The sequence below is a fragment of the Pseudophryne corroboree genome, chromosome 2 (assembly GCF_028390025.1).
Source record: "Pseudophryne corroboree isolate aPseCor3 chromosome 2, aPseCor3.hap2, whole genome shotgun sequence".
Taxonomy (NCBI): Eukaryota; Metazoa; Chordata; class Amphibia; order Anura; family Myobatrachidae; genus Pseudophryne; species Pseudophryne corroboree.
The window spans coordinates 27,606,127-27,629,542 of NC_086445.1; the positions used below are offsets into that span (position 1 = coordinate 27,606,127).

Genomic DNA, 23,416 nt, shown 5'->3' on the forward strand with positions numbered 1-23,416 from the left:
AGTCGCTTACCGCCAACGGCTGTGTAGGCATTACACATAGGAGAAGACTCCCATGGGCGTGTACCCCCGACTTGTACCCCATTCGTATGGATTGCACTCCCCCCTTTCTCATCTTCTGCACCCACCATGGGGTACAGTAGGTGTAAGTGCCACTACTAGTGATGGTGGCTTCTCTTGTGGCCTGATGGCTGGGGACGCGGTGTGGTCGCACAGGTGCGTATGATGATATAGAATATAGGGGGTCATTCCGAGTTGTTCGCTCGGTAGCAGTTTTTAGCAGTCGTGCAAACGCTATGCCGCCTCCCACTGGGAGTGTATCTTAGCTGAGCAGAAGTGTGAACGAAAGGATCGCAGAGCGGCTACAAAATAATTTTGTGTAGTTTCAGAGTAGCTTCAGACCTAGTCAGCGCTTGCGATCACTTCAGACTATTCAGTTCCGGATTTGACGTCACAAACACGCCCTGCGTTCACCCAGCCACGCCTGCGTTTTTCCTGGCACGCCTGCGTTTTTCCGAACACTCCCTGAAAATGGTCAGTTGACACCCAGAAACGCCCACTTCCTGTCAATCACTCAGCGGCCAGCAGTGCGACTGAAAAGCTTCGCTAGATCTTGTGTAAAAAACCATCGGCCGTTGTGAAAGTACATCGCGCCGCATGCGCATGCGCAGAAGTGGCGTTTTTTTGCATCATCACTGCGCAGCGAACATTTTCAGCTAGCGATCAACACGGAATGACCCCCTTAGTCACTACGAAAGCTGTAGGTGACCGGAATTGTGACCACGGTAAGATATTACACTTCTCCATTTCTCTATTTAGTACTTTATGGTAATTAATGAAAAATCACAACTGCAGTGAGTCATTGAGAAATTAAATGGAGATAACTTTCCCAGAAGTGAGTAAATCAGATGCATTCTCTACTGGAAATAAGTGTCTTACTATCATACACATGTGACAGCTGTTCCGATGCAACAGATACAAAGGCGCTCACTGGATGGTACACGCTTTCTAAAATGTAACCTTTGTTAGCTATATGTTATAAAAGGATATGAAAATAAAAATCTATATGTGTACCTATATCTGCTCTCAGGACAAACTAACCAGATGGTTGTTCTGATATAACAGTACAGTAGAGCCAGTGGGGATCTATGAGGGTACCGGTAAAGAGGTCAGTTTGGCACCATAACTGGAAAGACACGCGTTTCGCCGACGCTTGTTCCTTGTTACCTACCCTCTATTTCCTTCACACGTAGAATCGTCTGCAAGCAGCCAATAGAGAAGAGTCTGTGTCACAGCAGGATAGAAGATACATCTGATCCACTGCATTCTCCCTCTGGCCTGTTACCTAACTGCAGCAAACGGCACACAGATCCCCCGCCTGCAACATACCAGAAGGATTACCGCTGCCCTGCAGCATGTCTGCCTCTTTCTACATAAATACCACATGTGGGATAAAGGAAAGTATTACTTATTTCTCCGGAGACACCGTGTCTCACTGCGGAGGAAAGGGAACACGTCTTACAAAGAGCGCATCTTACAGCTTATCTGGTTCAGAGGAAATTCTGGTCTCTGAACAGGTGATGAAACACTGTATGTGGGAGTGGTAGGCTCAGTGAGTGCTTATGAAATGCATCAGCGGACTCGCAATTAGAAATACTATTATATATATATATATATATATATATATATTATTTTTTTATTTTATTTTATTTACACTACAATATGTTGCAGTTCATCCAACTGTGCAAAAACAACCTTTCCCGATACTCTGTAACTTCTACAAAGTCTCCATCATTAAGCCCAAAGAGCCAATTATATATATTAGCTGAATAATATACATGAGCTATTGGGAGAGGATGCAGTTTAGTTCCCGAAGGACGGGATCCCAGTGGTCAATATACCGACGGCGGGATCCCGTAGGACACCACAAGCCCAACGTCTAGATACCGACGTCGCTTGGAATACCGGCGTCAAAATACCAACAGCTGGAATACCAAACGTCCTTCCAACGGGACGCACAGGTGTCCTGCTGCTGGGGGGGGGGGCCTAGGGGGTTAGAGTTAGGGTAGGGGGCAGGGGAGGTTTAGGGTACTTTACAGGGGGCTGTCGGGATTCTGATGACCAGTATGCCACTGTCGGTATTCTGACCGTCGGGAAATCATACTGAGCCCATGGGGAATATTTAGGAGGGAGGTGACGAGGTGTCTCTCTACCACAGCAGAGAATGACTGACAGCCTGGCAAACTTGTTGCAGAAATATGATCTGCGGAACAGCTTTGTTACACGCATGGGCAGGACCTGTGGTATCACAGTAATGCTGGGTACACGCCAGACGATGTGTGTACACAGCGATATCGATGGCGACAGGACCCGGGATACACACCTGCTGATGCCGGCAGCAGACAAACGACGAGAGAGGCCAGGGCCATGCTGCATTTGGGAGCATGGCCCTCACTGGCGATATTGCTGTACTGACCTGCATGCACGTCCAACAGGCGATGTCGGTGACGACACACGGGAACGCACATCATCGGCGACATAGTGCATACACAGTAGACGATATCGTGAACAATGTGTCAGAATCGGGCACATCGTCCACTAGTGTGTACCAAGCTTAAGTCACGGCAACGCTGATCGGTGTATTTTACCTCAGCAATCTCTGAAAAAAACAAACAACAGTTTGGAGATTTGATGATTCTTTAATTGGTGAAAGTGTCACTAACACAAATGTTATTGTTATTGAGCAGTAGCGGATCTTGCTCCGGGCACACGGGATTTTTGCACGGGGCGGCGTCTTCTGGAGGGCGCCGCGGCCATCCGGAGGGCACCCCCGCCGTGGCAAGATCCACTACTGGTGGCGCCCCCCGGTGCTGGCTGTCACTGCTGTGCAGTGCGCGATGAAGTCATCGCGCACCGCACAGCATTGTGAAGCAGCACATAGACACTAGGGGATCATGATTGACCTCTAGTGTCTATATGGTGCTATGGGAGAGACGTCATGACGTCTCTCCCATAGATCAGAGGAGCGGCGCCGGCGGCCGGAGACGGAGACAGAGGGCAGCAGGCAGCAGCGGTCGGGAATCAGGAGCGGGGATGGTGAGTATTATTTTTTTTTTTTTAAGTTTTTTTATTTATTTATGTTTTTGCAAGCGGCGCAACTAGGGGGCACAAACGGGGGCACAACTGTACTGGGGGCAATACCACTGGGGGCACAAACGGGGCACACCTCTACAGGGGGCATAACTGACCATGCCCCTTTATGAAGCCACGCCCCTATTTTCGCCCGGGGCACCACAAGGGCTAGGACCGGCCCTGTTAATGAAACAACTACAGCACGGATGAGGTAATGGTTAGCATTACTGCCTCACAGCACTGGGGTCATAGGTTTGATTCCCACCATGGCCAAGGCAAATTACATTGTTTAACCCAAATGGTTTTAGCATTTGCCATGTACAAAATAATTCCCACTGAAGTGATCTATGATCTAACTTTGGCCAATGGACCCACTATAGTGACTCCCTAATGCGGGGATGGGGAACCTTCGGCGCTCCAGGTGTTATTGAACTACACATCCCAGCATACCCTGCAACAGTTTTAGCATAGCAAAAGTGTAACAAGGCATGCTGGTATGTGTAGTTCAACAACAGCTGGAGCGCCAAAGGTTCCCCACCCCTGCGGCCTAATGGGTGCCAGAGGGGCAGGCAGCGATGCTTTGGCGTTTTAATGAGATATGTGACATGCCAAAATCCTGCCCAGCATCCAGAAGAAGATTTCACTTTTTTGGGGGTCCCCAATACGATTTGTTTGGGTAAAAGACACAGGATCTGAGTAGAGAGTAGACTTTGCGGCCTCCCAGAGATTACAAAGATCAGTTACCCAAAAGCAGGCTCAATTTGGGCCAACAATGATTTATGATCTCCCTACAGAACGGGTTCAGACAAATGTAATTAACTAAATTGAGTAACCCAACAACTATAAAGTGAATCCCAGCTTGTGTCCAATCATCCTGCAAAAGTCTAGATATTGAGGTGACGCGCTTAAAATTGATGAAATAAGCTCCACCCACCCGTCCTTCGATCTCGTTATCCACTTCCTGTTGGGGAGACCCCGGGGGTCTGTGGAATAAAAATAACAGACACCCGGAGAGTATAACGGGACAGATTCCTGCGCAGCCAGTTACCCATGTCATGTGTGGTGCAGACATCAGTACCGACGCTTGCTCTAGTGGGTTCATGTGGACAGACAGTACCGGTAAGAACTTAAGAGTGTGTAAACTCTCACTGCTTCTAGCAGTTGCCACTGGATCCTTTGGGAAAAGAGAGTCCAATGTGTCTCCTAATGGACAGGGCAGGAGGGTAACAAGTAAAGCCAGACTGGAACTGAGCAATATTTGAGGACTTTTGAAGATGACGATGATGAGGTTCCACCACAATGTTTGTGCGAGAATCACAGGTTGGAACATTACTTTATACGTTACGGGCCGCAGGGTAAACACCGGTGCAACAATCAGCAATGAGGCACAGGGAGCGCCAGCTTGAAAGCTTTAAAACTTTATTGATTTCCGTGTCTTCGTAAATTGTTCAGTGGCAAAAGGAAGTCTGTTCCTGCGTGTAATTTCTTACAGAAATTCATCTTCTGCTTCTCCCTGTGACCTGTAGTGCAACCTCCACCGGTGCGCACTTCACTCCTTCTTGGGCTCCGTAGGGATGGTTGTCAATGGCTGGTAACTCTTGATGGCTTGCCACCTATGGTTGATGGTTTTGACATTAATGGCTCTTCTTCATGGATGGCAGAAGTGTAGAGCAGTGCCTCTCTATTTGCGGGTGAGCACCTATTTGTCTGCCGGGTACATGGTGCACACCCAATTTCCGGAACTGCCCCAGGATAATACGTCTGCTCCTTGTGTTACAGGCGCACAACTGAAACCACACACGTGGGACAGAGGGAAAGCATCGCTTCAATATCCGACCCACTGGCCTCCCATAAATTACATATCCTGAAACTAATAGGTGCAAAATGCCCCTGGTTCTCCACCTTGTCTGAAAAAATGAAAAGTATTTTGCTGGAGAGAAAGTAAAGATGCCTCCTACATCCATGTACCTCATGTATCTGTTCTCAGGTCTCTCACATGAAACCCTGTCTTTGCATTTGGGAGCAAAATGCAATACAATTAGCAATATATATCCCAATCCTCCCATCAGACCGGGCAGGTTTTCTGCCTACAGCTTATCCCTTAATGTCACATGCTTCGTCCCTTTAAATTCTCCCTTCCATAAGATCACAGATGGGAGGTAAAAGTGTTGGGTGCAGGGATGGTAGTCCCGCTGGCCACTGCGCAACATCGAAACTTGCAGCATCAGGCGTGTGGCCAGGATGATACACAGAATGGTAGTTGCTCAATCAATGTATTGGCCCAACACAGGCGCATGTAAGAAAGGGGTTAATCTAGACACAAGAAAAAAACAAATTCCCCTAGCGCACTGCAATGGACCAGCAGAAGAGAATTACATCCTACAGCCTACATGCTTCCCAGACTGCCAGCTTTACTAGGGAAGAGACTGGGATCCGGGAGGCTGGTCCGCACTTCCAGGAGAGACGGGTAACCCCCTAAAATTTCTGAGTATCCGGAACATTCAGGAAGACTAGACCATAGGACTTGCTCACCAGTATAAATGGGTGCAATTGCACAACAGTATATTTTACGCATTTCATCTTTTATAAAGCAACATGTCAGAGTACTTTATGAAAAGTAGAAAACTAAATAAAGGTGGGTAATAAACGTATGATCTGTTGCGATATTCAATAAAGAAGGATATTAATGGGGATTCTTTATCATTTAAATACCTATTAAGGTATTGTCATGTTTGAATATATGAACGTACTGATTGCAGGGCTGTGTTATATCATTCACTTCCTCTCCCCTTATCATTTCATTATAATAGCTATTGTCCTTTATACTGACGAACATTAATACAAGTGGCGTTTTAATAATTGAATAGAGAAGTCTCTCACTGACGAGAGGAAGTGATACTACCTACAACCATATTTTGCACCTCTTCCCCCATACTCCCCCCCCCCCCCCCTTCCCCCAACAGGGAATAGACCCCACCTAGAATAGGTAGGGCAGTAAGTCAGTGATTAGGTCAGTGTGGTTGAGGAGGTCATATCTTTATTTAATTACTATATTTTATTATCAGACCCTAATTGGCTGGTGAAAGCACGCACACCGTAGGGGCTCATTCACTCCTTGTGTTTGGATCGGATTATAAGCAGCGCCATCGTGATGTACCGCCAGATTGTCTGCTGGTGATTTTGGTGACGCTCTCCACCATTCACACTATAACGCGTGATAAAGACGCCTGCTTCGGGAAAAGCTCGTAGATACAAGGTCAGCGCAGCCTGGGTGACCCCCTTGTGAAAGAGGTAAAACACTGGCAACAATCCCTTAGCGAATCAACAAACCCTCCTTAGACCTGAGTACTGCATTTACTAGTCACGCACTTGTCACACGCTCCCTTACTAGGACATTGTATAACTGCAAGACAAGAAGGAAATTAAAAATACTGAAAAAGTTGTCACTGTTCCAATATACCTGGCAGGGACTTCAGTGCAGTTCTGAGCATGAATGCAGATGAGTTCTCTTAAAGCAGCAATCCCAGCTAAAAAGTATTTACCCAAAAAATGTGGGATTTTGAATTTTGAATAAGGGATACTCAACATGTATATAGCACCTAAGCATGCATTAAGTTATATGTAATGGCAGAGGACTGTACAGTGCTATCAAAGCTCAGAGGGTGTGCAAAGTCTCTCTGCTCACTACATGTGCCATGTGACTGTGGTTGCCATGGTAGTCACATAACAATGTGGATAATTTGCAATCATTAATAATAACCCGAAGAAAAAAACCAAGGACAAAGTGTAATTACTAATGTGCTACCTATAGCTTGTCACAGTGATGTATGCCTGTGACTGTACAGTATATAATTCACTTTCTGAACACCTGTGGCTCTGTTCCTGCAAGTAGTTTATTATGGGAGCGGAGTCCTTCCTTTATCCTACCTGTGCGGCTGGATTGGCCATTTTTAGAACAGACACAACAGTCCAGGCTGCGCGTGTCTCGCATGCATCTCCCCCTCCATGTGTGACCTCTCAGGAAGGGAAACAGGATGTCATAGACGTGGCACAAACATTTCACTGTTGACTCTTCCGTTTCACCTCCTAAAAGTGAACAAATGACGTTTGCAAAGTGCAGAATTCAGATCTGATTTGCAGGTTGATACGAGATCCCAGTTGTAGGTGAAAAGATTCTTATACTCACGGTACCTGTATAACGTCCATAGATAATTAATCACCCAGGTACAGCAGCCTCCCTCCCCAGCCCTGCACACAACAGTCTCTGCGGGTGTGGATCATACGGTCGAGAGTCATTAGCTCGACCACTATTGGTCGACAGCGACTAGGTTGACACATGAAATAGGTCGACATGAGTTTTTTTAATATTTTTGGGTGTCGTTTTCTCCGTAAAGTGACCAGGAACCCCAATTAGTGCGCTGTGTCCGCTCACCATCCTTCGGACAAGGTGCCTCTCTACCGCTGCGCTCAGCACAGGTTACTATTCCCAATCGTAGTCCACGTGGATCGTAAAGTATGAAAAAGTTTAAAAAAATATATATATTTTTTTTAAAGTTGACATTTTTATGTGTCAACCTAAGTGCTCTGCCGGCGCTGATGTGCTGCTAGAGCCGACTGTTGTAGTCAAGAGGGAAGTATTACAAGGGGGAAGGGGGTGATCGCCCTGCTCTCCCCACCCCTGAATCCACCACTGGACATGCTTATGGTAGCCCCGAACTTGCAGATTTTTCTCAATGGGTAAAGTCACATAACAAGAACATTTTAATACATTTAATCCTTGATATTCCTTAATATTTCCATTTGACAAACGTGAAGTGAAAATAAACAATAAAAGGTGAATTAGTGGCCCTTAGGCTACTAGAGTAACGCCGTCTGGAGATGGCATTATCCTATCGAGATGCTTGGTAAATCCGGCAGCGTAAATGCTGTCGGAAATGCAGGGACCCCTGTAGTATATCTTGGGGATACTAAATATTTGTGGGTAGCCCCTAAAAATGACTGTTTGCAGGGAATATCCCGCATATATGTAATTATAAATAGGCCCAACAGGAAGTTGTCATTTACAGAGGGAGGAACTTATCTGCCCAAGTGTACACACAGTGACTGATAGCTTGGCAACCTTGCTTTAAAGATATTCAACGTATGCAATTAAGTGGTTGGTTCATACACAAGGCCGGGGCTAGTGATGTCACAGCAGCTCAGATGACTGCATTCTCGTTTCACTGACCGATCTGAGATCCCAGATTACATTTTCTTCAGGTTTCTGCAAGAGTGTAGTAGATTTGATGCAGGTTTTTAAGATCATTATCAATGGGGAACTAAACAGGTGAAAAGTTTCAGAGAGAGAACATTTATTGTCTAGCAAAGTCCTCAAGGCACACTAACAGTCCAGGTTTTAAGGCTAGATATACTTGAGCACAGGTGACGTAATAAGCACCTTAGTTATATTGATTTAATCATCTGTGCTCAAGCATGGATATCACGAAAACCTGGACTGTTAGTGTGCCATGAGGAACGAGGTTGGGAAACACTGGCCTAGCGTAACTTTTCCAACGCTACACCCAGCTAGTAACGGTAATTACAAAAATACGTCTCAATGTCAGGAAATAAATGGCTGCGTTTTAGTCATATGACTGGCAAATGGCACACAGAACGTATTTGGCTGGCAGGGAATGATGCTGGGATTTGTAGTATATTGTAGCAGCGTAGAATGTACTCCCCATGCCGTTCCCCTGGTTGCCTCTATATTATAGCAGCCTGTGACCTGCACTTAGGAGAGGTCACTCACAAGCAGAGCCCAGGGATGAGTGGCTGATGCGGGGTTTTCCTATCTTGTGTTATGGATGTGAAGTGGACTCGGCTCAGTGTACTTTTGGATAGCGATCGGGACAGGAAAGATGATCCTCAGCCGATAACCATCTGGTCACCGTATATCATTCCCCCAAATGGAAGAAGTGTAACGTCAAAACACTTGCACGGACTACCTTCCTGCGCTGCAATTTCACCAACGCTGAGGTTAGCGCTCACTCACATGCAGACCCTGATCCGGAGGGAAAGCAGCCTTTGTCAGAAAATAGCACTTTTTTAATTGAATGGGGGCGGCTTGTGAGATCCGGCTGAAGGATTACCGGGAAAAGTACAACATGTACAAGAAAAATAGGATTTTAATTACCTACCGGTAAATCCTTTTCTCGTAGTCTGTAGAGTATGCTGGGGTCCACATTAGTACCATGGGGTATAGACGGGTCCACTAGGAGCCACTGGCAATTTAAGAGTTTGAGAGTGCGGGCTGGCTCTTCCCTCTATGCCCCTCCTACCAGACTTAGTATAGGAACTGTGCCTGAGGAGATGGACAACTTCGAGAGAAGGATTTTACACAGATAGTGGCGAGATTCACACCAGCTCACACACAAGGCAACCCAAGCTAACTAGCTTAAAACATCAGCAACAGCTGAACAAGATTACTTAATCAAATAACAAAACAGTACTAAACCAAGAACTAAGCAGTACTGAACAAAGCATCCTCTACGGGCTACGAGAAAAGGATTTACCGGTAGGTAATTAAATTCCTATTTTTTCTTACGTCCTAGAGGATGCCGGGGTTCACATTAGTACCATGGGGATATACCGAAGCTCCCAGAACGGGAGGGAGAGCGCGGAGGATCCAGCAGAACTGACTGACCAAACATCAGGTCCTCAGCGGCCAAAGTATCGAACTTGTAGAACTTTGCAAACGTGTTCGACCAAGTAGCCACGCGGCAAAGCTGTAAAGCTGAGACACCCCGGGCAGCCGCCCAGGAAGAACCCACCTTACGAGTAGGGTGGGCCTTATCAGATGTAGGACATGGCAATCCTGCCGTAGAATACGCATGCTGAATAGTGAACCTGATCCAGCGAGAGATCGTCTGCTTAGAAGCAGGACACCCAAGTTTCTTGGGATCATACAGGACAAACAGAGTCCGATTTTCTGTGACGAGTAGTCCTCTTCACATAGATTTTCAGAGCCCTTACAACATCCAAGGACTTTGATGAAATTGACGAGTCAGTAGCAACTGGCACCACAATAGGTTGGTTGATATGAATGCCGACACACCTTCGGAACTGCTGACGTGTCCGGAGCTCAGCTCTATCTTCATGGAAGATCAAGTAGGGGCTCTTACAAGACAAAGCCCCCAGCTCCGACACACGTCTAGCAGAAGCTAAGGCCAACAAAGTGATAGCCTTCCATGTGAGAAACTTGACCTCAACCTCCTGTAGAGGCTCGAACCAATTAGATTGGAGGAACTGCAGCACCACGTTAAGATCCCATGGTGCCATAGGGGGCACAAAGGGAGGCTGGATGTGCAGAACCCCTTTCCAAAAGGTCTGACCCTCCGGGAGGGAAGCCAACTGTTTCTGGAAGAAAATGGATAGGGCCGAAATCTGGACCTTTTACGGATCCCAACCTCAGGCCCATATCCGCACCTGCTTGAAGGAAGAGGAGAAACCGTCACAGTTGAAACTCCACCGTAGGAAACTTCTTGGACTCACAACAAGATACATATTTTTTTCAAATACGATGGTAATGTTTAGACGTTACTCCTTTCCTAGCCTGTATCAGGGTAGGAATAACCTTGTTCAGAATGCCTTTCCAAGCTAATATCTGGCGTTCAACCTCCATGCTGTCAAACGTAGCCGCAGTAAGTCTTGATAAGTGAACGGCCCCTGCTGCAGCAGGTCCTCCCAAAGAGGAAGAGTGCCTTGGCTCTTCTAGCAGTAGATCCATAAGATCCGCGTACCAAGCCCCTCTTGGCCAGTCCGGAGCAATGAGGATCGTCTGAACTCTTGTTCTCCTTATGAGTTTTAGAACTCTTGGAATGAGTGGAAGTGGAGGAAACAAGTACATCGACTGGAACTTCCACGGAGTCACTAGGGCGTCCACCGCCACGGCTTGCAGGTCCCTCAACCTGGAACAATTTCGCCAAAGCTTCTTGTTGATGAGACGAGAGGCCATCATGTCTATTTGAGGTACACCCCAAAGATCTGTTACCTCCGTGAACACCTCCGGATGGAGTCCCCACTCTTCTGGATGGAGATTGTGTCTGCTGAGGAAGTCCGCTTCCCAATTGTCTACTCCCGGAATGAAGATTGCTGACAGCGCCAACGCGTTTTTCTGCCCAGAGGATTATTCTTGTTACCTCCGACATTGCAGCTCTGCTCTTCATTCCGCCCTGTCGGTTTATGTAAGCCACTGTCATTACATTGTCCAACTGCACTTGAATGGCTCGATCTCACAGAAGATGGGCCGCTTGGAGAAGACTGTTGTAGACGGCTCTTAGTTCCAGAATGTTTATTGGTAGGCTGGATTCCAGGCTTGACCACCTTCCTTGGAAGGTTTCCCCCTGAGTGACTGCGCCCCAGCCCCGGAGACTTGCATCCGTGGTTAGAAGGATCCAGTCCTGAATCCCGAACCTGAGGCCCTCCAGAAGGTGAGGTAGTCGTAGCCACCAGGAGTGAAATCCTGGCTTTTGGCGACAGACGTATTCTGTATCACCAACGCTTTTTCCCCCGGAAGATACACCCTCTGCACTTCTGCGTCAAGGATCATTTCCAAAAAACACAACCTCCTGGTCGGTTCCAAATGTGATTTTGGAAAAATCAGGATCTTACCGTGTTCCCTGAGCAGATGAGTTGTGAGAACAATGGACTGCAACAACCTCTCCCTGGACGCTGCCTTTATCAGCAGATCGTTCAGATATGGGATTATGTTCACCCCCTATTTGCGGAGGAGAACCATCATCTCTGCCATCACCTTGGTGAACACCCTCAGTGCTGTGGAGATGCCGAATGGTAGTGCCTGGAATTGATAGTGACTGTCCAACAGTGCAAATCTGAGATAAGTCTGGTGAGGTGGCCAAATCGGAATGTGGAGGTACGCATCCTTGATATCCAGGGATACCAGAAACTCTCCCTCCTCCAGACATGAAATTACTACTCTGAGAGACTCCATTTTGAATTTAAACACCCTCAGGTAAGGGTTCAACGATTTCAAGTTCAAAATTGGTCTGACCGAACCATCCAGTTTCGGTACCACGAAAAGGTTTGAATAATAACCGTTGTTTTGCATATAAGGTGGAACTGGGACAATGACCTGTGATTTTCCCAATTTTAGGATGGCTTCCTGTGTCAGCAAAGCTGGCAAGCCTGATTTGAAGAATCGGTGAGGCAGGAGTTCTTAAAACTCCAGTCTGTACACCAGGGACACAATATCCTGTACCCAGGGATCGGGGCTGGATGACACCCAGACGTGGCTGAAACATCGGAGTCTCGAACCCACCAGCCCGTCCTCTGGGCTTTGAGGTCCACCGTCATGCTGAGGATTTTGAGGAACCAGAAGCAGGTCTCTGGTCCTGGGAGCCTGCAGGTGCAGGTTTTTTGGATTTTGCCCGGCCACCTCTAAAGAAAGTGGTAGAAGGCTTGGGCTTTTTTGTCTTAGCGGTCCGAAAGGACTGCTGCACAGCTGAAGAAACTGTTTCTTCGTAGAAGGAGTAGCAGAGGGAAGGAAAGGTGACTTACCCGCAGTTGCCGTGGAAATCCACGCATCCAACACTTCCCCAAATAGAGCCTGACCTGTGTAGAGTAGTTTCTCCACTCTTCTCCTGGATTCCGCGTCAGCAGACCATTGGCGTAGCCAGAGCCCCCTGCGAGATGATACAGACATGGAGGATATCCGTACAGTCAGCGTACCCAGGTCTTTCATGGATTCCACCATGAACCCCGCAGAATCCTGTATGTTACATAAAAACAATTCAATGTCACGTCTATCCATTGCATCCAAGTCCTCTAGTAATGCGCTGGACCACTTTACTATGGCTTTAGAAATCCATGCACAGGCAATAGTGGGCCTTAAGGCCACTCCTGAAGCAGTGTATATGGATTTGAGCGTAGTGTTAATCTGACAATCAGCCGGTTCTTTCAACGCGGTAGAACCGGGGACAGGTAAAACCACCTTTTTAGACAGTCTGGAGACAGATGTGGCATAAATTGGTGGGTTTTCCCATTTTTTCCTATCTTCCTCAGGGAAGGGAAAAGCAACCAGAACTCCTTTTGGGATCTGGATTTTTTTCTCCGGGTTTTCCCAGGATTTTTCAAATATAGCGTTTAAAATCTTTAGACGCAGGAAAGGTTAGCGGTGCTTTCTTATTATCAGTGAAGCCTCCTCAACCTGCTCAGGTGGTGTGTCATTAATGTTTAAACATCTCTAATGGCCTCAATCATGAGCTGCACCTCCTTTGCAAGGGATGCCGCCCCCCTCAGCATTTGGGCAAGTGCACGTTTCTGTGGGAACAGGCTAGAGGATTTTGCAGGAATAGGGACAGAGCCTGAACCAACGGCCATAGACTTCTTCAACACCGGAGTTTCAGTCTCAGTATTAGCTTCAACAATAGGGATCTGAGACAAAGCATTACAATCCTGTGTACATGGAATGGATACCTCCTGAGAGGAAACATCTTCTGCAGCATATGACACAGAGTTCCTAGACATGGCTATGTGAGATAGCAAACATCCATACACACAGGGAAATGTCAGACACAGTTTCCCCCCAAGTATGCCACAGAGATTGGAGCCAACCCGCACACAGCGCTTTTTAAGGTAGCACTAATGAAACTACCAGCGCTGTCTGTATACCTAATAGACTACACAGACTTTACACAGCCTCCCCCTCCCTTCTACAACCCCCTGGTACCGTACAAGATAGCTGGAGTTGACTTGGAGGGACAGCTCTCCGTCAGCGCTTCTGCAGGCAGGAAGATGGCGCTGAACGCTGCTGGGTCAGCTCTGTGGAGAAGCTCCGCCCCCTTTCATGGTGCTGCTTCCCGCTCTCCTGTAGTTTATACTGGCCTGAGGAATTGTGCTGGCAGCGATCCTGGGACCCTGACAGGCTTGCTGGACGGTGTAGGGTGTAGGCGCTGGCTCAGGGCGACCCTCACAGCGCCGCATTATGTACCGCTGAGCCCCAGTGCGCTCCCTACCCTGTTGCCGCCACCTTCACACCGGCTCCCCGCCCGCCAGGGGGGTCGGTGACTAACTCGCCACTGAAGTCTTCTGGCTCTGTAAGGGGGTGGCGGCACTCTGCTGGGGTGAGCGATCCCCTGTGGCGGCGAACGTTCGATCCCCTCAGGAGCTCAGTGTCCTGTCAGCAGAGATAGTGGCTCAGACCCCTCAGGGCGGACACTACTCCCCCCTTAGTCCCTCGAAGCAGGGAGGCTGTTGCCAGCAGCCTACCTGTAAAATAATAAACTCTAAAAAGACTTTTACTAGAGAAACTCTGGAGAGCTCCCCAAGCTGTGACCGGCTCCTCCGGGCACATTTTCTAAACTGAGTCTGGTAGGAGCGGCATAGAGGGAGGAGCCAGCCCACACTCTCAAACTCTTAAGGTGCCAGTGGCTCCTAGTGGACCCGTCTATACCCCATGGTACTAATGTGGACCCCGGCATCCTCTAAGACGTAAGAGAAGGGTTATTCTGCGCACAAATTCTCACCATGTACAGTAACGGAACAGCACGCCAAGTGGCGAAACACTGCAGAAACATGGTAGAAAGCCAGAGCGCCTTATATCAATGGTTCCCAAACTGTGAGCGGTCATGCACCAAGGATACTTGCAGTAGTACCGCCGGCAGCTGGTCCAGTCTCAAATCTAACGATATACAGTATAGGCTGGGCTGAACATCCCCATCTCTCTGCCCCCTTTTTTTCTCTCTCTGCTCCCACAAACAACTGTCTGCTAGCACCATGTCTTCTCCCTCTCTGCCACGCCGTTCCTTCTTACTATTCTGCTCAATGTGATGAGCAAAACCAGAGCTGGTGGCCGCAGACAAAAGCGCAACTGTGTGCCGCACCACATGCCAGAGCCTCAGGATGGCGGGAAGCACATTTCCTGATTTTAATCGTTTTTGCAGAGAATCTCAGTATGAAACTTTTGCATTACGGGTGTCATGGAAATATCACTGAGACACTGCAATAAGAAAGTTTGGGAACCACTGACAAAAATAGTGTGTACTGCACAATAGTCCACGCTGCGTAACTGGCCCGTTGTGCATTTTTTTATGCACAATAGATGAAAACATTCTTGGGCCAGCAGGGGAAGCTGCGCAGAGAGGGCAGATTGAATCCGTGGGTCACAATTAATATACAGACGAGTGCGGCAGCCACTCACGGCGCTGAAGCCTGCTCCAAACATACAAAATCAGCAGATAAATACGTAGAGTCCCTATTTTTATTGCATACAATGATCATTGTAACGCAGCGTCTGCCTGTCCTTGCTTATCGTGGAAATCTAAAGTGCATTTAAATTCCTCCTGAAAGGCGTCCAGGAACGGTGGGATGACCTCTTCCACGGTGACCTCTCTTCCCAATTCTGCCGTCAGGGAAGTGACACCTTTGTCCGGGATTCCGCACGGAACTACGTGGTCAAACCAAGTCAGGTCTGTGTTACAGTTCAGAGCCAGCCCGTGGGACGTTACGTGTCTGGAGCAGTGGACCCCTGGAAGAAAGGAGCGTAGACGAGCATGAGGCTTTAACAGAAAAAACAAATCTATTTAATCCTGTTTTATAACTAATGTGCAACCACAAACCACACTGCTGTTACACTGATTGCGTGACCGGCGCTGCAGGAGTGCCCCCTCCCCCGCACTCACCACGTCTGCCACGGGACGCACGGCCCGGCTCCCACTATGCATTGGCGAGACTGCACATTGCACAGTATCAGATAATTACTGAATGGCTGTAATAGGGATGGTCATAACTGAGGAGGAGGTTGTGATGGAATGTGCTGCTGTATAATATACAGGAGGGGTATACAGGGGGCTGTATAATATACAGGGGGATTAGATATTGTGGCACCACATGTTGAGTTGCTGGAAGGGTCAGTGCTACAGGGTAATAGAAGTGATACAGTATGTGTAATGTGTATACTGATACACTGTATGGGATAAGGAGGGTGTATAATATACAGGGGGCTGTATAATATACAGGGGGGATCAGATATTGGGGCTGATACTGATACACTGTATGGGATAAGGAGGGTGTATAATATACGGGGGGCTGTATAATATACAGGGGGGATTAGATATTGGGGCTGATACTGATACACTGTATGGGATAAGGAGGGTGTATAATATACGGGGGGCTGTATAATATACAGGAGGGATTAGATATTGGGGCTGATACTGATACACTGTATGGGATAAGGAGGGTGTATAATATACGGGGGGCTGTATAATATACAGGGGGGATCAGATATTGGGGCTGTACACTGTATGGGATAAGGGGGGATGTACAGAAGCACTTAGGGTCATGCAGGGGTCAAGTCTGCGATTTAGTTCACGCCTGTGCCGCACTTATGTAGTCCGGAAATCGCACGTTACTACGCCACCTATAGGTCTGCCAACAAACAAATACATTGTTTTTATTATTATTATTATTATTATCATCCTTTATTTATATGGCGCCACAAGGGTTCCGCAGCGCCCAATTACAGAGTACATAAACAAATAATCAAACAAGAAAACAGCAACTTACAGTTGACGACAATATAGGACAAGTACAGGGTAAATAAACATAGCTACATCAGCAGATGACACTGGAAAAAGTATCAGGTGGCAGAAGACTGCTGGATTTGGTGCAGTTGAAGATTATTAAAGTAAGAACAGGGTAAGCACATGAGGGAAGAGGGCCCTGCTCGTGAGAGCTTACATTCTAACGGGGAGGGGTAGACAGACAGGGGTGAGACAGATGGGGTACATAGAGAGCGTGGAACAGAGGTTTAGGATGAGATTTGGCTGGGTTTGGTGTAGAAGTGGGTCTTGAGAGCCCGTTTGAAGTTTTGTAGAGAGGTGGAGAGTCTGAGGGGGAGAGGTAGGGAATTCCAGAGAAGTGGTGCAGCGCGTGAAAAATCTTGGGAGGTAGGAGTGGGAGGAAGTAATCCGTAGGCAGGAGAGTCGGCGTGCATTAGCAGAGCGAAGAGGACGGGTGGGAGTGTAAAGGGAGATAAGGTCAGAGATGTAGATGGGAGAGGAGTGGGTGAGGGCTTTGTAAGCAAGTGTGAGAAGCTTGAAATGGATTCTGAAAGGGAAGGGGAGCCAGTGAAAGTCTAGTAAGAGAGGAGAGGTGGACGTAGTGCGTTTGGTGAGGAAGATGAGCCGGGCAGCAGCATTGAGGATAGATTGGAGTGGAGAGAGGTATTTGTCAGGAATGCCAGTCAGGAGGAGATTACAGTAGTCCAGTCTGGAGATGACCAGTGAGTGGATAAGAGTCTTAGTAGCATCCTGGGTCAGAAAGGGTCTGATCCTGGAAATATTTTTTAGATGAAAACGGCAGGTTTGTGAGAGGTGCTGAATGTGAGGTTTGAAGGAGAGGGCGAAGTCAAGGATTACTCCAAGACAGCGCACTTGGGGGGTAGAGGAGATAGTAGTGCCATCAATAGATAATGAGATTGTAGGAGGTGAGGTTATGCGGGAGGGAGGGAAGATGATCAGCTCGGTGTTAGACATGTTAAGTTTAAGAAAGCGCTGGGACATCCAGGAAGAGATAGCAGAGAGACAGTTGGAGATACGAGTGAGGAGAGTAGGGGAGAGGTCTGGAGAGGAAAGATAGATTTGAGTGTCATCAGCATAAAGATGATATTGGAAACCAAAAGAACTAATGAGCTTACCCAGTGAGGACGTATAGAGAGAGAAGAGAAGAGGACCAAGGACAGAACCTTGGGGTACCCCTACATTTAGTGGAAGTGAGGGTGAGGTGGAGTCATGAGAGGAGACAGAGAATGAACGGTTAGAAAGGTAGGACGACAGCCAAGAGAGGGCAGTGTCACGCAGACCAATGGAGTGAAGGATTTGAAGTAGGAGAGGATGGTCCACAGTGTCAAAAGCAGCAGAGAGATCAAGTAGAATAAGTAGAGAGTAGTGTCCCTTAGATTTATCAGCATGGAGGTCATTGCATACTTTTGTAAGGGCAGTTTCAGTGGAGTGGAGAGGACGGAAGCCAGATTGGAATGGGTCAAGCAGTGAGTGTGAGGAAAGAAAGGAAGTAAGGCGGTTGTAGACAATACGCTCAAGGAGTTTGGAGGCAAAAGGGAGAGAGATGGGTCGGTAGTAGGAGAGAGTGTTTGGATCAAGGGTAGGTTTTTTAAGAATAGGAGAGATGAGTGCATGCTTGAAGGCAGAGGGGACAGTGCCTGATGATAGGGAGAGATTGAGAAGGTGGGAAAGATGGGAACAAGCAGAAGAAGAGAGGTAGCGGAGGAGGCGGGAGGGGATAGGGTCAAGTGGGGAGGGGACAGGAACGAATGAGGGCCATGACTTCCTCTCCAGATGCATGGGAGACAGATGACAGAGTTGGTGCGAGGGATGGGGAGGGTTGGTAAGGGATGGGAGAAAGCTGGTTACTGATGGTCTGGTGTGATGTGATGTCCTGACGTATGGAGTCAATTTTGGATGTGAAGTAAGTGGCAAAGTCAAGAGCAGAGAGTGAGGAAGGGAGACGAGGTTGAGGTGGGCAGAGGAGTGAGTTGAGAGTGGCAAAGAGGCGCCGGGGGTTGGAAGACTGGGAGGAGATGAGGTTCTTGAAGTATGACTGTTTAGCAAGAGAAAGGGCAGCACTGAAGGATGAGAGCATAAGTTTGAAATGGAGGAAGTCTGCCTTAGAGCGTGATTTCCTCCAGTGTCGCTCAGCAGTACGTGAGCATTTTTGCAGATATCTGGTGCATTTGGTGTGCCAGGGTTGAGGTGTTAATTTGCGAGGGTGAATAGTGGTTGGTGGAGCAACAGAGTCAAGAGCAGAAGTAAGGGATGCATTGTATGTGGAAGTGGCTTGTTCATGGCATGAGAGAGAGAGAATAGGAGAGAGAAGTGAGTCAAACAGGGAGGACAGGGATGAGGTGTCAATAGCTTCAATGTTACGCTTAGTGATGGTAGCCTTAGGAGGTAGAGATGGGGAAGTCGAGAGAGATAGGTTAAAGGAGAGCAGGTGGTGGTCAGAGAGGGGAAATGGGGAGTTGGAAAAATCAGAAATATCACAGCGGTGAGTGAAGACCAGATCCAGTGAGCTCCCATTCACATGGGAGGGTGAGGAGGTCCACTGGGAGAGACCAAGTGAAGAGGTGAGGTTAAGGAGTTTAGAGGCAGGGGATTGTGTGGGGATGTCAATAGGGATGTTGAAATTGCCTAGGATAATGGAGGGAATGTCAGAAGAGAGGAAGTGAGGAAGCCAGGAAGCAAAGTTGTCGATGAATTTGGAAGCAGTGCCAGGGGGGCGGTAAATGACAGCTACTCTAAGATGGACTGGTTGGAAGAGGCGTATGGCGTGGACCTCAAATGTAGAGAATATAAGGGATGGTTCTGGTGGTAGGAGTTGGTAGGAGTAACTAGAAGGTAAAAGGACCCCAACACCACCCCCATGGCGACCCCCAGGTCGGGGTGTGTGTGTGAATGTGAGGCCCCCAGCAGAGAGAGCAGCAGCAGAAGTAGTGTCAGAGGGTGTAATCCAAGTTTCAGTAATGGCTAGTAGGTGTAGGGAGTTGGAAATGAAAAGGTCATGAGTGGGGACCAGTTTGTTACAAACAGATCTGGCATTCCAGAGTGCACAGGATAGGGGGTATGTTTTGTTGCACTGGGGGCAATCTGGAGTGTGGTAACACTGCCACAATGGTCAGGTCCCTGAATTTACCCCATACTACAGTTTTCTGGGACTTGTAGTTCCTCAGCTGTAGGCAGTACAGTGTGTGATGCTCAGACTTGTAGTTTCCCAGCTGTAGTACATGATATTATACAGTGTGTGATGCTGGGACTTGTTGTTCCCCAGCTGAAACATATATTATACAGTGTGCGATGCTGGGACTTGTAGTTCCCCGGCTGCAGTACATGTTACTATGGCAGTGTGTGATGCTGGGACTTGTAGTTCCCCAGCTGCAGTACATGTTACTATGGCAGTGTGTGATGCTGGGACTGGTAGTTCCCCCGATGCAGTACTCATTACTATAGTAAAGTGTGCAATGCTGGGACTTGTAGTTCCCCGGCTGCAGTACATGTTACTATGGCAGTGTGTGATGCTGGGACTTGTAGTTCCCCAGCTGCAGTACATGTTACTATGGCAGTGTGTGATGCTGGGACTTGTAGTTCCCCCGATGCAGTACTCGTTAGTATAGTAAAGTGTGCAATTCTGGGACTTGTAGTTCCCCGGCTGCAGTACATGTTACTATGGCAGTGTGTGATGCTGGGACTTGTAGTTCCCCAGCTGCAGTACATGTTACTATGGCAGAGTGTGATGCTGAGACTTTTAGTTCCTCAGCTGTAGTACATGTTACTATGGCAGTGTGTGATGCTGAGACTTGTAGTTCCCCAGCTGCAGTACATGTTACTATGGCAGTGTGTGATGCTGAGACTTGTAGTTCCTCAGCTGTAGTACATGTTACTATGGCAGTGTGTGATGCTGGGACTTGTAGTTCCCCCGCTGCAGTACATGTTACTATGACAGTGTGTGATGCTGGGACTTGTAGTTTCCCCGATGCAGTACTCGTTACTATAGTAAAGTGTGTGATGCTGGGACTTGTAGTTCCCCAGCTGCAGTACATGTTACTATACAGTGTGCAATGCTGGGACTTGTAGTCCCAAGCTGTAGTACATGTTACTATACAGTGTGCAATGCTGGGATTTGTAGTTCCCCAGCTATAGTACATGTTATTTTAGTACAGTGTGTGATGCAGTGGGGATTGTAGTTCTCCACCTGTAGGCCAGATAGGCTGTACAGTGTGCGATGCTGGGACTTGTAGTTCCCCCGCTGCAGTACGTTACTATGGCAGTGTGTGATGCTGAGACTTTTAGTTCCTCAGCTGTGTAGTACGTTACTACATGTCAGTGTGTGATGCTGGGACTTGTAGTTCCCCCGCTGCAGTACGTTACTATGGCAGTGTGTGATGCTGAGACTTGTAGTTCCTCAGCTGTAGTACATGTTACTATGGCAGTGTGTGATGCTGGGACTTGTAGTTCCCCCGCTGCAGTACATGTTACTATGACAGTGTGTGATGCTGGGACTTGTAGTTTCCCCGATGCAGTACTCGTTACTATAGTAAAGTGTGTGATGCTGGGACTTGTAGTTCCCCAGCTGCAGTACATGTTCCTATACAGTGTGCAATGCTGGGACTTGTAGTCCCAAGCTGTAGTACATGTTACTATACAGTGTGCAATGCTGGGATTTGTAGTTCCCCAGCTATAGTACATGTTATTTTAGTACAGTGTGTGATGCAGTGGGGATTGTAGTTCTCCACCTGTAGGCCAGATAGGCTGTACAGTGTGCGATGCTGGGACTTGTAGTTCCCCCGCTGCAGTACGTTACTATGGCAGTGTGTGATGCTGAGACTTTTAGTTCCTCAGCTGTGTAGTACGTTACTACATGTCAGTGTGTGATGCTGGGACTTGTAGTTCCCCCGCTGCAGTACGTTACTATGGCAGTGTGTGATGCTGAGACTTGTAGTTCCTCAGCTGTAGTACATGTTACTATGGCAGTGTGTGATGCTGGGACTTGTAGTTTCCCCGATGCAGTACTCGTTACTATAGTAAAGTGTGTGATGCTGGGACTTGTAGTTCCCCAGCTGCAGTACATGTTCCTATACAGTGTGCAATGCTGGGACTTGTAGTCCCAAGCTGTAGTACATGTTACTATACAGTGTGCAATGCTGGGATTTGTAGTTCCCCAGCTATAGTACATGTTATTTTAGTACAGTGTGTGATGCAGTGGGGATTGTAGTTCTCCACCTGTAGGCCAGATAGGCTGTACAGTGTGCGATGCTGGGACTTGTAGTTCCCCCGCTGCAGTACGTTACTATGGCAGTGTGTGATGCTGAGACTTTTAGTTCCTCAGCTGTGTAGTACGTTACTACATGGCAGTGTGTGATGCTGGGACTTGTAGTTCCCCCGCTGCAGTACTACTATGGCAGTGTGCAATGCTGGGACTTGTAGTACAAGTCATTAGGCTCCCCCCGTCCTCACCGATGGCGCAGATCTTCCTGTCCCGCACCCAGACTCCAGTCTCCGGCGCCCGAGCCGCCTCCACCCCCAGGCTCCGGCACAGGCCTATAGCCGCGGCCTCCAGCCCGTACACATAGCGGCGTAGGGTGCGGCGCAGGCGGCCGAGCTCCAACACCGGGTAGCACAGCAGCTGGCCGGGCCCGTGGAAGGTGATGAGGCCGCCGCGGTCGGTGCGCTGGAAGTCCGCCCCCAGGGCCCGGAGCCTGGCCTCCTCCGCCGCCGGGTACCGGTCCTGCCGGATCCCCACCGTGTAGACGGCCGGGTGCTCGCACAGCAGCAGCGTGCCTGGCCCGCCCGCTTCCCGCACCTCACGCACGAGGCGCTGCTGGGCCCGCACAGCCTCGGGGTACGGTACCAGCCCCAGCCGGAGCACACGCAGCACAGGCCGAGGCGCGGCCGCCGCCATCCCGCGGTCTCACTGAGGCCTAGAGCGGGGAGGAGGGAGAGCGGGCCAGGGGGGAATCCGGGAGAGCGGGCGGCAGAGGAGGAGGGTGAGCTGGCGGAGGAGGAGGAGGGGAATCCGGGTGAGCGGCCGGGGAGGAGGGGGAGGGGGGGGGATTCGGGAGAGCGGGCAGGGGAGGAGGAGGGGGGGGGAGGAATAGGGGGGGAATTCTGGAGAGCGGGCGGGGGAGGAGGAGGGGAATCCGGGAGAGCGGGCCTGGGAGGAGGAATAGGGGGGGAATCCGGGAGAGCGGGCCGGGGAGGAGGAGGAGAATCGGGGAGAGCGGCCGGGGAGGGGAATCCGGGAGAGCGGGCAGGGGAGAAGGAGGGGGGTCCATGAGAGCGGGCCCGGGAGGAGGAGGGGGGGAATCTGGGAGAGCGGGCCTGGGAGCAGGAGGGGGGGGAATCTGGGAGAGCGGGCTTGGTAGGAGGAGGGAAATCCGGAAGAGCGGGCCGGGGAGGAGAAGGGGAATCCGTGAGAGCGGGTCAAGGAGGAGGGGAATCCGGGAGAGCGGCCGGGGAGGAGGAGGGAAATCCGGGAGAGCAAGCAGGCAGGGGAGGAGGAGGGGGGAATCCGGTGGTGCTGGCAGGGGAGGAGGGGAGACTGCGGGAGAGTGGGCCGGGGAGGAGGAGAGGGGGAATCTGGGAGAGCGGGCCGGAGAGGAGGAGGGGGGCTCTGGGAGAGCGGGCAGGAGAGGAGGAGGGGGGGAACCCGGGAGAACGGTCCGGGGAGGAGGAGGCGGCTCCGGAAGAGCATGCCGGGGAGGAGGAGGGGGCTCCGGGAG

At 49.2% G+C, this 23,416-nt stretch overlaps 1 protein-coding gene across 1 annotated transcript; it reads right to left on the reverse strand.

The window, feature by feature from the left end:
- Window positions 1–15,367: 15,367 nt before the first annotated feature.
- LIPT2 (lipoyl(octanoyl) transferase 2) lies at window positions 15,368–22,744 on the reverse strand. Its single transcript, XM_063950926.1, has 2 exons — window positions 22,152–22,744; window positions 15,368–15,652 (listed from the first exon to the last, which is right to left on the reverse strand). Exons 1-2 carry the CDS (start codon window positions 22,594–22,596, stop codon window positions 15,402–15,404), a joined length of 696 nt encoding a protein of 231 aa, XP_063806996.1. The 5' UTR covers window positions 22,597–22,744; the 3' UTR covers window positions 15,368–15,401.
- Between the last annotated feature and the right edge of the window lie 672 nt (window positions 22,745–23,416).

Bases quoted from the DNA above. Each gene is read 5' to 3' on its own strand.
- LIPT2 (XM_063950926.1), bottom strand. From the start codon at position 22,596: ATGGCGGCGGCCGCGCCTCGGCCTGTGCTGCGTGTGCTCCGGCTGGGG. The intron at 15,653-22,151 runs GTGAGGACGGGG...CCTTTCTTCCAG, and splicing joins CAGGAAGATCTGCGCCATCG to GGGTCCACTGCTCCAGACAC.